This window comes from Sciurus carolinensis, chromosome 7 (assembly GCF_902686445.1).
Source record: "Sciurus carolinensis chromosome 7, mSciCar1.2, whole genome shotgun sequence".
Lineage (NCBI taxonomy): Eukaryota > Metazoa > Chordata > Mammalia > Rodentia > Sciuridae > Sciurus > Sciurus carolinensis.
In genome coordinates this window covers 116,142,555-116,158,384 of record NC_062219.1, presented here as the reverse complement: position 1 = coordinate 116,158,384, position 15,830 = coordinate 116,142,555, and the positions used below count along the sequence as shown (strand labels likewise).

The window sequence follows — 15,830 nt, the reverse complement described above, 5'->3', positions numbered from 1 at the left end:
TTCTCCCTGGATCGTCCATACCACCCTGTGTACTTAAAAAAGAAGGACTCCAGCTGACCCGCCACTTGTCTGTGAGCTTGGGAGGCAAGAAGACCTTAACCAGGTCGTGCCTCCTTTCCCCTAAGTCTCTTCTCCACCCAGAAAGCAGAAGGGCCAGGGAGTGTAAGCAGTCCATGGGTGGGGTGTCTTCTGTTTCCCATCCTCTTTCGGAGTTTCAGGTCTGGGGTGTAAGCTGTATTCTGCTGCTGCTGTGGATCTTCCCTGGGTCTCTGGCCAGGAGCTTCCTCTCCTCCACAGCTTGGCCTCAGTGCTTCCCAGGAGACCTCGCCACTTGGGGGTCTGCTTGCAGTTGGGGTGGTGGGAGAAGCAGGGTCTGGAGTTCATGATCTTTGGTGAGATTGGGCACTGGCAGGGACTGGTCCAAATCTCTCGTCTCTTCTGTCCCATGATGTTGCAACCCAGCAGGAGAAAGGCCAGACCTGGAGAGCACGTCCCCATGGGAGGCCGGTCTCCATGGATGGCCTTTCCTGAAAGGCTCCTGGGACCTGCTCACCCTCTGGCTTCTCAGGGGCTTCTTGGAAAGTTTTCAAGAAGACAGGGGACCAGAGGAGTGATGAGGTCAAGCATGTTCCCTGGAGGTTAGGGGACGTAAATGGTGGAATACTTTCTTGGGGACATCCTCTTGGACCTCTTGGTCCTGTCTCATTCACAGACAGCTCTAGACCTCTGGGCAAAGGGACTGGCAAGCTTTGGGAGGGAGCTGAGAGCTTCCAGAGTGTTCCAAAGTGTCCCCCGACCCCAAGTCAGCCATCACCATGGACTCACGCTCCCCTGGGTCTGCTCTCAAGGACATTTTGGACACTGCGTTGGGCTGCCTCTCCAATTCTCTATCCTGCTAGATCTGCTAGATAGTCTAAAGGCACAGCGAGGGCAAGAATGTTCACTGCTGTACCCCAGAACCTAGCACATAGTGGGGGCGTGGCAAACATACCTTGTGCACCCATCAAATGGGGCCCAAATCAAGTTGCCCTTGGTTTCCTGTCTGAGGTCTCCAGAGCTGGGGTATGTGGGAGGTCAGTGGAGATCTGGCCATGTGTTCGACTTTTCCAGGTCACCTTTGAGGGGCAGGGACTGAGGCTGTGGGACAGGGTGCACATCTCAATTCACACACACGTCTTCCACCGTGTCTCTACATTTCCCCTCTGGTGCTTTCGTGGACATATCTGTTTCCTTTCTCTTCCTGGAGAGCTCTGGACCAGCCCTGGCTGGACATGCTGGGTCTGGAGAGGAGGGGGCAGGGAAGGATCTCCGGTGGGCGGATGGCATGGGCTGGGGAGGCTGGGAGGCACTGCTGGGCTACTCCGGGCCTCATGCAGAGATGGGCATCTTCTGAGGTCCGGGGAGCCCGTCAGGGTCAGGGGCTGCCCTGTCCTTGAGGCTGAGTCCCCTGCCAAGTAGCCAGAGCTGGGAGCATCTGTGCAGAAGCAAGGGGCCCAGGGAGAGGACCAGCGCCAGCCACGCGAGGCCCAGGAGGATCCAGACAGCTGCCAGGCTCCGGTACACTGAGGCGTAGTGCTTGCTAGGGTCTGTGCCTGCAGGGAGGGGACAGCAGTGTCCGAGGGCTCAGCCACCCCAGACTCCACAGGGATTCCCCACCAACTAGGGTGCACTCTTGCTTTTCCTCATAATGAGGATCAGCAATGAAGTCCCTGGGAGGAAGCTGTCCTTAGCTGATAACTTCCCATCTCCCCCATCCCAGGGGGTCCCCCATCCCCAGATCTGTGACTTTCATTCTCACCGACAACGTAGTCCCCAAAGCCAATGGTGCTAAGGGTGATGAAGGCAAAGTAGAAGCCCTCGCTGAAGCTCCAGCCCTCCACGCGACTGAAGGCCATGGGCGGGAAGATGAGAATCACCAGTGTCCCCAGGGTCAGGAACAGAGCCAGGCCCAGGACCTGCAGGAGCTGGGGAAGGGAGTCTGTCCTGAGTCCACCTGGAAGACTTTGGGGTTGCATGCCGGGTGGGGAGACCTGGGCCACACCGTGATCAACTCCAGGGGCCCCCACACACTGTGGGGCTGCCAGAGGCCACATCTCTGTCCAGCTGGAGTCAAGATTCAGCTCTTCCCTCGCTCAGCCCTGCAGCTGTCCCTTCTCTCCCACAGGTGTCTGCCCCTGCTGCCCTGCACACCAGAGTCTGCTTCAGTGGCCGACACTGGTCCTTCACAGTGCGGCTGGAGGGGAGGGAGGGGCGTACCTGGGAGCGCCTGGGCTGGTCCTCCCACCTCTCCAGGGTGGTCAGGTGGGCACGCAGCCCTGTGCCCAGGTGGTTGAGGAAGACCACGTTGAGTGGGATGCCCACCAGGGCGTAGAAGACACAGAAGACCTGGCCTGCCTCTGTGCTGGGTGCCAGGTTCCCGTATCCTGCGGCAGAGAGGGAGTGTGTGGCTATGGGAGAGAGTTAGGACCTGCCTCCACCAGCGCCCCAGGGTCCAGCAGAGGTTTGTCTTCCATCACCACTGGGCCGGAAGCTCCCCTGTTCCCATGAGCATGCACCCGCCCTCGGGAATGGATGATCTGTATTTACAGAAATCCTGTTTGTCTTTGAAAGCCCATCTCCAACGACACTGCTTCCATGAAACCCTCCTGTCGCTCTCCTGGACGTGATGTCCAGTCGTGTTTTGTGTCATATCTAATGATTTGTGCTGCCTTATTTTATTGTACTTATTGCTTCATTATTGGATTGTGGGCCAAACCTGGATCCAGTCCAAGTCCGTACCCCACCCCCACTCCACCACTTTGCCTGCAGCGTCAAGGGAGGTGCGTGGACTTGGACTTCAGCGAGTGGGTGGGGGGCCGAGGGATAGAAGGGGCCTGGGGGTTTCCTGGAGGGGAGGTGAACTGGGCTTTCTGGTTGAGTGGTATAGCAGATGCTGTTGGGGCCTTGCTCCCCTTGGACACCCAGGATGACACCTGCACTTTGGTGAACAGTTCCTGTATACAAATGACCTCCCAGCTCAAGTCCTTGTATCTCTCTGCCTGAGAGACTCTTCTGGCCCCAGGAGTGTGCTTGGTCCATGGGCGGGTGCAGAATGCTGAGGTTCACACACCAGAGGCAGCTTTCTGTCAGCTGGGCCCGAGTGACCACCCCCTTGCAGGCCTGTCCTGAGGATGAGGGTCCCAAGCAGCAGGCGAGCCCAACCATGCAAACCGGTAACCCTCCCCGACTTCCTCTTTCGCCGTTCCCTGCGCACTTCCCGGCCTGTGCTTCCTGAATCGTCTCCTGCATGACCACCTCCTCATTTCAGCTTCTGCTTCTGGGGAGCCCAGACTAAGACAGGGGCCTGGGCGGGGGAGCCCTGCCGTGTCACAACCCTTTACCTATGGTGGTGACGACCGTGCCTGCGAAGAAGAAACTGCTGCCGAAGTCCCAGTTGCTGGGGTTGGTGGAGTTGCCTTTGGGGTTCACGCCTTTCACCCAGGCTTCCATGATGACCTGTGGGGAGCGTGGGGATGGGGGAAGAGGGTGCTGACAGTCACCGTGCACCAGGGTCACCAGGCTCCCCGCATGGTGCTTCCATGTTGTGCTGTTTAATGACATTGTCCCACAGTGTTGTTCCAGTTTCACAGAAGAGGAAGTGAAGGCTCAGAGTGGCTGTGATGCCCAAGGTCGCTGGACTCCAGGCCACATGCTTCAGGATGGGTTCAGGTGGGGTGTTTCTGGAAGGGTTTGCTGGGGACCACAGGGCTGGGACCTGCAGAAAGCCCTAGGGCTTGGGGGCGGGATGGGATGGAGACCTCTGCTCTCTGAGCTTCTAGGGCAACTGGTGGCTTTGCTCTGTGGCCCTCTAGTGCGCCTACCTCCCACCAGAGGTGTGTGCACAGGGGTGTGAACTAGCGCCGTGTGGTGTGTTGTCTGCCTAGGTACCGTGTGTTGTCCAGAGTACATGTTTTGTGTGTATGTGTGTGTTGTGCGTGTGTTTCTAGAACTAGAACCTTGGCAGGCTCCAGCCAAGCTTCTCCATCCCTGGTCAGGCCTCTTGGAGAATGGGGAGGGTGCCCTCCTCCTCTGTCCCACCTGCTGTGAATTGTCCCAGGACAGCTCAGCCTTGACACCTGGTAGAGCCCCAGAGTCAGGGTGGGGGTGCTATGGGGGAGCATGGGAGCTCTGGCCACTCGTTCCTGTGGGAACCACTTCCCACTGGCTGGGCGGACACGCTTGGGCCAGGGTGGGGTGTCCCTAGTGGGCTGGGCCAGTGCAGACGCCCTCAGCAGCGGGCTGTCTGCTTCTTCTCATTTTGGCAGGAGCTGGCCGCTGAAGATGTGGACTTTGGCTTGCCTCTCTTTCCCACACACCCAGGGAGGCCAGGGACAAACATTCCTGGACATGGCCCCTCCCCAGAGACCCGCACCCCTGCAGGCAGCACTTGCCCTAGTCCCTGGTTGTCCCCTCTGCCACCCAGAGCCCTCCACATTCCCTGAGGACCCTGACCTCCCTGAGTACTGAGTGTGGCGGGGGCAGCATTTTCTCCTCTAAGAATCCACAGGTGATGGAAAAAAAGAGGCAGATTTACTAGTTCTGGGGTCTGGGCAGGCTGGTTCCTCATGGCATATATGTTTTTTTCTTTTTGTGGCACTATGGATTGAACCCAGAGGTGCTCTACCATGAAACTACATCTCCAGTCCTTTTAAAAAACTTTATTTTGAGACAGGATCTCCTTTTGCCCAGGCTGACCTCAAACTTTGGATCCTCCTGCTTCAGTGCTTCAGCCTCCTGAATAGCTGGGATCCCAGGCGCCTGCCCCAGGTCTGCCTTTTTAGTACAGCAGTTACTACTATTTCTGGCTGCGAGTGAGACTTCAGCAGTGACTCCTGTTCTCCCAGAATCGTATCTCTGCACTCTTCCACCCAGCTCAACTTCCTCTGCTGAGGGTCCCTCCCGAGGCTGAGGACTCTCATGGACAGTGATGTCCTGTTTTCCCTGGGGAGACCCTGGGCGCTGCTTGGTGGAACCCTGACTCTGACTCCAGTCTCCTGGAAGAGCAGGGACTGGTGTCTCGCAGCTCCACAAAGTTCTCTCTGGCCTCCCAGGTCGTGGATCACATCGTAGGCCAGCTGTCCTTAGCCCCGAGGAGGGAGGCCTCTGTGTCACCGGATGGACCGGTTAACACCATTTGCTGACCCCACCCTGGAGTTCCTGCAGGTCTGGGGGGCCCGCTGTTTGCATTTCTCACACGCTCCCAGGTGCTGCTGCTGCAGCTGCTGGTCCAAGGACCACACTTTGAGAACTGCCACTTGGGCTGTATCTGGTCCCCAGCCCTTATGCTGATGTGTGCGGTGAAGGGCAAGGGCTCCTGTGCAGAGCCCGACTGTGAGTTCTGTGTCTACCAGCACCTGCAGCCTTGGTCAGCCGTGCCACCTCTTTGCGCCTCAGTTCTCAACTAGAAGCTTGAGATAGTGATAGCGGCAGCCAATGGTAGGAAGAGGCCTGTGAGGTGCCCCGCGGGGGTAATGGATTGTGATTGGACCACGCCCTGCTCCTCTCCGCTCTAGGCACACTGTAACCGCTCAGTAAACGTCAGTTATCATTTTGAGGACTCTGCACTCGGTCTGTTCTTTGCAGTAGGTGTGGGGTGGTCGCTCCCTGGACCTCCTGCTCTGGTAGCTTTCACCCACAACAACTGCTTTTGCTGGTTGTTTTTTTTTTTTTTTTTTGGTACCAGGGATTGAACTCGGGGATTCAACACAGGGGCACTTAACCAGAGCCCCAGCCCCAGCCCTATTTTGTATTTTATTCAGAGACAGGGTCTCACTGAGTTGCTTAGGGCCTCGCTTTTGCTGAGGTGGGCTTTGAATTCTCAATCCTCTTCCTTCAGCTTCCCATGTGCCACCATGCCTGGCTGCTTTTGCCATTTCTGGGAGAGGGAGGCAGAAGGGGCCCAGGTAGCAGGTGGCGCCCTCAGTACCAGAGAGAGCCCCTCACGGGTGCAGTACTGGCAGAGCCTGGCCACCCTAGCTGCTGCCGGCTAAGCCCAGCTCCCGTGACATGAAGCTGGGGAAGGCCGGCATGGCGGCTGGTCCTGGTGTTTATCTGTGTCTCCACCCAGGGACCTGAGCCAGGAGCTGCAGACTTAGAGTTGGGGTGAGGGAAGTATGGAGATGAGGGAGAAGAAGATTCCATGGCACTAACATCAGTTCATATCTATGCAGCAGGTGACGGCTGAGAGACTCATTTTAACCTCTGTCAAATGTCTGCAGAACAGATCTGCTGCTTCTCTTCACCTTACAGGTGAGGGCCTTTGGTTCCAAAGAGGTTAAATACTCTCTCAAGGTCATGCAGTAATCCTGGTTCAGACTTGGGGCCACAATCCAGGAGCAGGTCTTACCCCTCTGTTTCCATTACTGTCTGCGTCCAGATGGGACATTGTCCTGTGGGTGACTGCCCTGGACCTGCCACAGGCGACCCTCTTCGGCCCACCTCTGGGTCTCCTTCCTGCCCGGTTCCCCTCACCTGTACAAACTGCTCCAGGGCCCGCTGGTCCAGGCAGGTGTAGTTCTCCAGGAAGCGCAGCTTCTCAACCTGGAACTGGTCCCTGGACTGAGCTTCCGCCTGCTTCTCCAGCAGCTGGAAGACAGTGGCACCGAGCAGAAGGTAGCAGACATAGGCCAGCAGCAGGGGCAGCACCCGGCCACCCGAGCAGCCGGCCAGCCTAGCACAGGGCATGGCGTGGCCAGGACCCACCGGGGCTGCGGGGCTGACTACAGGCGAGAAGCGGGGAGCAGGTGAGGAGTGAGCGCCAGGGACCTGCACCGGCTCCCGCCCCGCTGCCCCCCTGCGGCACAGGCGTCTGCAGGTGGGGAGTCGTGTTTGAAGAGTGCGCCTCAGCGCTGCACTGAGTGCAGCCAGTGCAAACAGGCCTGCACCCCCCACCCGTCCGCTTTGTCCGCTTTCCAGCAACAGCAGCAAGGCAGCGGCAGGGACCCCTCAGGGAGCCTACCGGGTTCTCCTGAGGTCTTTGAGGGTCACCCTCTGCCTCCCTGTTGGGTGCTTCTGGGCTGAACCTGATTTGCGGGCCCACCTTGCCCAGGCCCCCGGCGGCTTCTCAGCAGCCTCCTCGCTCACCAAGGCTTCCAGCACCCAAGCCCAGGAGCTGGGAGAAATCGGGATGGGTGTGGGCTGACCTTCTACTCAGTTGCCTTGGCTACGAAATGGGGTTAGGAGTATCGACCTGCCATTGGGGGGCCCGAGGAAGAGCAAACTGGGTGACAAATCGGGACAAAGTAAACAGGCAAATGACAGCTTCACTGGAGAGCAGTCCCGGGTGCTGCTGCTCATGCCTCGGCTGTACTCTCTCTGTCCTTCCGCTTTATCATCCTTGCTGACAATTTGTCTTGCTGGAGACCCTCAAGCAGGCCACCTGCAGAGGATGCTGTGCTGATGAGACCTGTGTGTGAACAAAAAAGGAAACAAAGTATATCCCAGCCCTGGGATGCTACCCTGCACTCTGAGAGGGTGGGATGGAGCCTGCTGCTCTTGCCCTCTCTGCTCCCTGGTGTGACAGCTGGATTGAGATCTCATTCACCCTCCGCACCATTCACACATTTAGAGGTCACAGTGCAGTGGTTTGTAGTTTAGTCACACAGTTGTGCAACCATCTACAACCACTGTCTTATGATCTCAGAGAGAACCTCCCTCATCCTTTAGCTATGACGCCTTGATGGCCCATACCTGACACCTCGGCCTCTGGGAACCACCAATCTGCAGGCTTTATGCATTTCTCTGTTTTGAAAATTTCACATAAATGGAATCATACCTTGTGTGGCATTTTGTGTCTGGCCTCTGTGCATGCTTTGAAGGTTCATCCACATGGGCATGTATCAATATTTCCTTCCTTTTCAGAGCTGAGTAATACTTCAGTATATGGATATACCACTTTTTTTTTATCCTTTGGACATCCTATAGATGGATAATTGTGTAGTTCTTATTTTCTACTACTATAAATAATGCTACTATGAACATTTGCGTATGAGTTTTTATGTGGACATGTTTGGTCACTCGTGTTGAAATTATTGAGAAACTTCCAGACCGTTATCCAAAGTGGTTGCACCCTTTGACATCCCACTAGCAGTGTGCAAAGGTTCCAATTTCTCTGCTCCTGTTTTGTTTCCTTTAATGAGCTAAGAGGCAGATACTGTCAGTTGTGCACCAAATGCCCTTTTCCACCTTCCTGACTGTCAGATCCCAGCATCGGACCCCTCCACCCTCCCAGGAGAGCATGACTGGCCTCGCCCATTGTGAATCCCCTTAGGCTGGGTTCCCGGGGAGCAGCCCTTGAGGTGGGCGTGTGCACAGGTAGGAGTGAGCCAGAACTGTAAGGAGTGAGCAGGCAGGGCAAAGGAGAGAGCTGGGACAGGCGGCACGGTCCCAGCCTCAGCCTGGTTCCTGGGGGGCTCTGGTAGGTAGTGTCACCTGTTAGTCCCAAGGGGAGCCCCAGGTGCAGGATGGGCCACTGGAAGAAAAACTGAAGCCTGAAGAGGAGGTCCTCTGCCCCACTTTCCAAGCTTCCTTGCAGCTGGGGTGGCCCCGTGACCAGTTCTGGCCATAAATGGGCAGTGTGCTATGGAGGTTTGGCGCAGAGTTACTCTGTCCTGACAGAGGGTGGAGCTGCAGCTGGCCACAACTTTCTCCCTCTCTGTCCAGACAGTACAGAGACTGGACTCCCTGGACCACCTTGTGCCTATGAGCATAAAGGTTCCAGGGGTTGCGGAGACGCCCAGTTGATCCCTGTATGCACCAATCTGTTTTATAATTTTTTTTTTTTGCTAGAAATAAACTAGCTAAGGGCTGGGGAGACAGCTCAGTTGGTAGAGTGCCTGCCTTGCAAGCACAAGGCCCTGGGTTCAATCCCCAGCACTGCAAAAAAAAAAAAAAAAAAAAAAAAAAAAAAAAAAAAGAAACAAAGAAACTATCTATTTAAGCCAGTGTTAGGTATTGTGTTACTTCTTGATGGTTACTTGATGTTATGGTTTAGATATGAGGGGTCCCCCGAAAGTTCACGTGTGAGACAATGTATTAAAATTTTGAGGTGAAATGACCAGGTCATGAGAGCCTTAATCTAATCAGAGTGTCAGTCCCCTGATAGGGAAGTGGGAGGCAACTGAGCAGGTAGGCGGTGGCTGGAGGAGGTGGGTCGCTGGGGCGATTATATTTTGTACATGGAGAGTGAGTCTGTTTCTCTCTGCTTCCTGGTGTGATGTTCTGCACTACTCTCCTCCACCACACACTTCCACCATGATGTTCTGCCTTCTTTGGGTCTAGAGCCATGGAGTCGGCCATCTATGAACTGGACCTCTGAACCTGCGAGCCCCCGAATAAACTTTTCCTCTCCTTTCTGTTCTTGTCAGGTCTTATGTTCACAGCAGCAAAAAAGCTGACTGAAACCATGATTTATAAAACGTATGCTCACGGCCTGTTTGAATTGGAAGGGACAGGAGCACACTCCGGTTATCTCAAGTAACTGGGAACATTCGTTGTAGGAGCCCTGGGTTCTGGAACAACCCGACCCCACCACTAGCCTGGCTGTTCCACTTGTCCCGTCTCTCTGCTCTACCTGCCATTTCTCTGCCTCAGAGCTCAGTGCCAGGCCTCCTCCTGGAATTGGGGCAGCTCCTGGGGGTCTCTGCTTCTTTCTCTTGATATTTCCTAGTTCAAATCCCATGTAGAGGGGCTTGGTGTCCATGAGGACATTTTCATGGTTGGCACTTCACTGATTTCTGGTGGGCCAAGAAATGGCCATCCTTGGGTCAAGGGTCACCATCCACTGAGCCACCCCAGCTATGGGGACAGGGGTGCCACTTGTGTGGACATCACTTGGAAGTGGCAGATGCCATAGCTGGTCTAGGACTGTTTCTGTAATAAGGAGAGAGAGAGAGAGAGAGAGAGAGAGAGAGAGAGAGAGAGAGAGAGAGACCTGAAAATAAATGTGTGTGTGTGGGATTTTATTATTTTCAAGTAGATGAATGGCAGGTTCCTCCTCTACTCTGAGACCTAAAAGAAAACACACCACCAACCAATCACAGAGAGTGAGATGTAGGGGCGAGCTGGCTGTACGCTAAGAATATCTGGCCAAAATTGTGGAATCAGCCCAGATGCCCGTCAATAGATGAAAGGGTTAAGAAAATGTGGTGTATGTACACAATGGAGTTTTACTCAGTCATAAAGGAGAATGAAATCATTTCATTTGCCAGTAAATGAATGGAAAGGGGGAACATCATGCTAAGTGAAATAAAGCCAGACTCAGAAAATTAAGGGTCGAATGTTTTTGCTTTTATGTGGAAACTAGAGAAAATAAGGGAAAGAAGGGGATTGGATATCATAAATACATAGGGAAGATCGGTGGAGAGGAAGGAGATCGGGTGGGAGGGAGGGGAAAGAAAAGGGCAGGAAATGCAGAAAGATTTAACAAAATCATGTACACACATATATAGATACATCACAGGGAATTTTACTCTGTGGGGTGGAAAGCACCAATAAAAAATAAATAAATAAAGGAGCAAAAGGAAGATCAGTAAAGGAAGGAGAATAGCAGGAGGAAGGAGGGGAGGGAGGGGGAGGGAGGGGGAGGGAAGAGGAGGGAGGGGGAGGGAAGGGAGGAGCAGCGACTGAAATGGAGAAATCAAATTCCATGATGTATGACTTTGTCAAAATGAACTCAACTACTAAATATAGCTAAAATGCTCTAAATATCCCAGCCAAGCATAGTGGCACACCCCTGTAAGTCCAGAGATGCAGGAGGCTGAGGCAGGAGGACTACAAGTTCAAGGCCAACCTTAGCAAATTAGTGAGTCTCAAAATAAAAAGGGCTGTGGATGTAGCTCAGTGGTAGAGCACCCCTGGGTTCAATCCCCAGTAACACACACACTCACACACACACACACACACACTCAGTGAACGTCCTGATGCTGGAACAAGTGCCGAGAAAAGCCACAGTGCCTACGGTTTTTCGATCATCCTGTGAGCTAGGTGTGGCCTTGACGGGAGGGGGTGTGACCCGAGCCCGTCTTCTCAGGAGTCCTTCTGGCTCTGCCCTCCTGAGGCTGTCTGGGACCCTCTCTAGTTGTCCTGGACAAGCCCCACCTCACACAGTCTGGGGTCCCCCACCAGCACCTTGCTGGAATGTGGCTTCTCTTGGTCTCTCATGTTTTTGGAGAGACCGAGCCAACCGGACCCTCTACCACAGACTCTCCAGTTCCTGGCTCTAACCAAGGTGTTATTCCTGAAGGGCCTTGTGACAATCAAACCTCTTTGATTGCCCTGGAGAAGCAGGATATGTGCAGAGTCCTCTCATGGTCATCTGGAACGCTCATCCACTGGTGCCTGGAGGATCCCGGGAGGGACAGAGCAACCTCGTTAGCTCCAAGTATCCTGGATGGGTCTGGGCACAGCCCACGGGTGGTGATGGCTGTCCTAAGGGAAAAGCTGAAGGGAAAAGGAAGGGCCCACCTGCATGGGAGACACGGCGAGGGCCATGGTCAGAGGGCCGTCTGTGACAGGTTGGGGTGGAGGAGGGCTGAAGCCGCTGTCCCCGGGCCCTCCTGCCCTCCTTCCCTCCCTCCCTCCTTCCCTTGGGTCCTGGGCAGGAAGTGGTACCAGGCAAAACCGTCCACTCACTGTGAACTATCTCTTGATAACCTTCCGGCCTGGCACTAGCTGTGGAGAGGCGGCTCTGTCCTGCACAGTCAGTCAGATTGGTGGTCTCCCGCTTTCCCTGGGGACCCTTCCCCAAGTCTGGCGCTCTGGCCTCTCTACTCTCTTCTCACATCTTCCCCTTACACTAGGGTCTTCACTCACCACCCAAAGCAAAGTCCCTCAAACCTTAACCTGGCGGGACTTTAGGATAGAGTCCTTGAAGGAGACATCCAGTTTAAAGGGTGGGACTTCTAAACCCCAAGGCCACAAACCCAAAGCCCTGGAAACGTGATGGTGGAACCTGGGGGAGACGTCACTGGTGAGGTCCTCCGGGCTCTCCACACCACCCTCTTCCTCCCCCGTCCTCCTTTCCTGTCCTCAGACTGCACACCTAGTGGAGGGTCCTCAGTTGACTTTGGGAGACACCCTGCAGGACAGCAAGGCCTCTGCTGCCTGACATCTGCCTGCGTGGGCACCCCTCTGCTGAGCGAAGGGTGGACACAAGGCATGATTTATGATTCCTTTCAGGGAATTATTGCTGCTAATGGGCAGAGACGATCTGAGCTTCCCAGTGGGGGAGGGCAAAATCAATTAATGGAGAATCTCACAGGGCCAGGCCAGCCTGATGGCAGAGCGTGGTCTGACATCCGGAGGTGATAAGGGGCTTTCTGAGGCTGAACTAATAGGGAGATTGGAGGAAAAAGGAGAAAAACAAAACCCCCAGATCAATTTCATGTACAATGGGCAGAGAAGGCAGAGTAAACAGAGTGACCCGGTCAGGGCCTTCTTCCATCTGAATGAGCCCTGAGATAAGGAAGAGGACAGGCTGCCCACCGGCCACCCGATACAGGTATTGGCTTACGGAGCAACTCCATGGACATCTGCACAGATGCAAAAGGACACTTTCTAAACTGGAACCAAGGGGAGAAGATAAGGCCACCTGCCCAGGTACGTGCCTTGTAGGGGAAAGGGCAGGTGAGAGAAGGAGGCCTGGTTTCCCATCCGCCTCCCTAACAGCCCACCTGATGCCACCTCACAGCACCAAGCAGCGTGTTCTAGATGTGGGTGCCGGGGTGCCCGGGGCTCCCCACAGCCAAGGTGTAGGAGCGCATTCTTGTGGAGGCGGGGCGGAGCAGCTTCCTGTGGTCTTTTTCTGCCCTGGAGACCAGAGAGTATGATCTCAGAGCAGGTCCAGCTCGCTCTGTGACCATCGGCGAGGACATGGGAAGCTGGGGGTGATTCACGGGAAAGGATCCGATCGAATAAGCAAACACACACACCTGTTATTGATCCTGATTGCCACTGGGTTTTTTTTTTTTTTTTTTTTTTTTTTTTTTGTAGGAGCATGGTTCCTTTTCCTGAGCATCAGTTTTGAGTAGTTAAGAGGGGGCTCTGGTTGAATGGGGGCTCCCATGTTCTCCATCCCAAGAGCTTGAGCTTTGAGAGCCCCACACCCACGACTCTGAAATGGGTGCCCTGGCGGTGATGGGCTTCCTCAGAGCAGATCCTGAGACGTGGCCTGGGTGTGTGGCAGGGGAGTGGGGCAGGGAAGGGAAGGTGGCTCTGTGGGGTGTGTTAGTGACAGGTGCCTGCTGTGGCTCTGGGGCTCCACCGCTGGGGTGAAGGGAGACAGGCAGAGCACACCTCAGGGTGGCCCACAGACGGGCCAGGAAGCCGGGGTGCTCGTCATCGCTGATGGAGATTTGTTCAGAGGATGCCGACCCCTGTTCTGCAGCCTGGCCTGGCCGGGGGCAGGAGCGCTCCTGCGGCCAAGAGAGCCGTTGCTAGGATGGGAAACCCTGGGCGTAGCTGGGGACTGGCCCCTGCAGCCGTGCAAGGCCTCCAGGGAGGACGGGGCCCTGTGTGTCTGTCACTGACTCCTGGTTGTCCACCCCTTTTCTGGGTCATTTGGTTTGTAACTCCTGCAGGGATATCATTCCTTTGTGAACCTTAAAGGAGGGTTGGCCAGTTCGTCTGAGCACAGTAGACCAACAAGGTGGGAGGCCATACCCCTCTCTCCTGGTCACACGGGAAACCCCATGGTACCGAGTCCCCTGCATCCTCTCACCTCTTCAGACTTTGGGAAGAACCTAGAGCCACAAGGGGCATTGGACTGAAGCAGCCAGAAACCTGGGAGGATGTGGACCAGGATGTCGATGAGGTGTGAGGACAAGACAGACTTCCTCTTTCCCTGGGAGAAGCAGAGCCTTCCCAGGGCCTGGGAGGGAGAATGAGCAGATGAACTGAAGAATAGGGACAGGGTGGAGGTTGATCTCAGGTACGTGTGGGTCTTGGGGCCTGGCAAATACTTTTTGTGGCACCCGTCTATATAAACAACTTGTTAATGTTTTATTTTGAGACAAGGTCTCGCTAAGTCCTTAGGTCTCTCTAAGTTGCTGAGGCTGGTCTTGAACTCACCATCTTCCTGCCTCAGCCTCCCGAGGTTCTGGGATTACTGGTGTGCTCCACTGTGCCTGGCTGCTTGGAGCCATCTGGATGGAGGACTGTGTCCACCACGGCTGGTCCTGGCATGGAGGGGGACTTAGGAAGTTTCCGGCAAAGCACTTCACAGTGCAGGTTCCCCTAAGGTGTGGGGCCTAGGGCAGGAGAGCTTCTTGCTTTAGTCTAAGGATAGTGACGGAAAAACACAAACCCAAAAGATTATTTTAGAGAAAAGATGACAATAATATCCCAGGCCCGGGGCCAGAGAAGGAATGGGAGAGGGCTGCCTTCTCAAGACAAGGGGGCAGTGAATCCAGAGGGAGGGGCACCGAGGCTCCCTGCGGCCTACTCTTTGCCGGGTCCCCTCAGTGCTTGAAGCTGGCTCACCCTGCTGGCTGGCAGTGGGCCATGGAATCCCGAAGGAAAGCAGTTCACTCAAGAGAGGGCGGTTGCCTCTTCCCATGCCGTTCGCGTCACTAGGGCCACACCCAGAGGCCACCTTCTGCGCGGCAGGCAGAGCTGTATTAAATGAAACGCTTCTCTCCCCCTCGCACATTCTCCCTGTTCATTCTCTACTTCTAACATCCACAGCCAGCCTCTCTCCACCTACCGCGTCTTAGAGTCCTGACAGCCCCTGGACACGTGGAATACTCTCTCACTCCACATTCTCATGTGGCCTAAGTCCCCACAGATCCCCCTTTTGCTAAGCTTCACGTCCCATGCTTCTCACACACAGAACACCTGACCCTAGTGTGCTCCTTTGCATGCCCGGCCCTGCTCTCACGTTCTTACCTGCTGACAGCAAGCCCAGGCCCATCCTATCCCACCCTGCCCCCTTCTTAACTCAGATGCTCTTGTTTATTTATGCCCATCTCCCTAATTAGTTGTGAAGGCTGGCATTTTCTCTGTCTTGATCACCTCCAACTCCTTGGAACTTAACATGGTGAATGGTTCATCCTTGTTAAAGGAATAACTGGATCAATGAGCCATGTAAGGAGTTGCAAGGGGTATCCTCTGCCTGTATTGTAAACATGTGTCCATTGCACGTAAAAAATGTTCTTTTCTGCTTATTCTATCATCTGTGTCCTTCCTGGAGCCTGTTTCTTTTTCTACTGATTGTTTTTTATTTTCATTACAGGACATTTTTTTTTTTTTTTGTGCATCTTTTCATGTCTAGTAATTTTTGTTTGATTTCAGACATTGTGACAAATTCTACATTGCTGGATGTTGTATTTTTTTTTAAAACCCTTTAAATATTTTTCGAGCATTGTTTTTGGACTCAGTGAAGTTCCTTAGAAAATTTCTGGGAACAATATGACACTTTGAAGCTTACTTTCAGGCTTTGTTAGGAGACCAGAGTCATATTCTGTCTATGGCTTATTTGGTTCCACTTCCAAGGCAATACATTTCTGTGTCTCTGTTCAATAACTCTTGAGAGGTTTCTCCACTCTATTAGGAACATGAACTATTCTTAGAATCTTATTTCTGGAAGTTATTCTACCTGATTCTTTCTGGTGGTTTTTTCCCTCTGCCTTGGGTAATTTCTTCACTTGCATATGTAGATCTGTAGTTAGTTGGGGACTCAAGCGTAACTCTCTGATGGTCTCCAGAGTATGTACTCTCTTTTTCTTTCTCATCTCTGGGTACTTGTAAATTTAGGCCACTTCAGTCTTCCTGGACTCAACTCAGGCAAACCACTA

At 54.1% G+C, this 15,830-nt stretch overlaps 1 protein-coding gene across 1 annotated transcript; it reads right to left on the bottom strand.

Moving 5' to 3' along the window:
• Positions 1 to 1,368: 1,368 nt before the first annotated feature.
• Positions 1,369 to 6,723, bottom strand: Kcnk16 (potassium two pore domain channel subfamily K member 16). The gene is made up of 5 exons (XM_047559699.1): positions 6,511 to 6,723; positions 3,381 to 3,495; positions 2,257 to 2,423; positions 1,799 to 1,964; positions 1,369 to 1,592 (listed from the first exon to the last, which is right to left on the bottom strand). Exons 1-5 carry the CDS (start codon positions 6,721 to 6,723, stop codon positions 1,369 to 1,371), a joined length of 885 nt encoding a protein of 294 aa, XP_047415655.1.
• Between the last annotated feature and the right edge of the window lie 9,107 nt (positions 6,724 to 15,830).

Excerpts from the sequence above, each read along its gene's own strand:
- Kcnk16 (XM_047559699.1), bottom strand. The coding sequence starts at position 6,723 with ATGCCCTGTGCTAGGCTGGCCGGCTGCTCGGGTGGCCGGGTGCTGCCC. Across the intron at positions 2,424-3,380 it reads CACGGTCGTCACCACCATAG|GATACGGGAACCTGGCACCC; the intron begins GTAAAGGGTTGT and ends TCTCTGCCGCAG. Across the intron at positions 1,965-2,256 it reads ACCAGCCCAGGCGCTCCCAG|CTCCTGCAGGTCCTGGGCCT; the intron begins GTACGCCCCTCC and ends TCCCTTCCCCAG.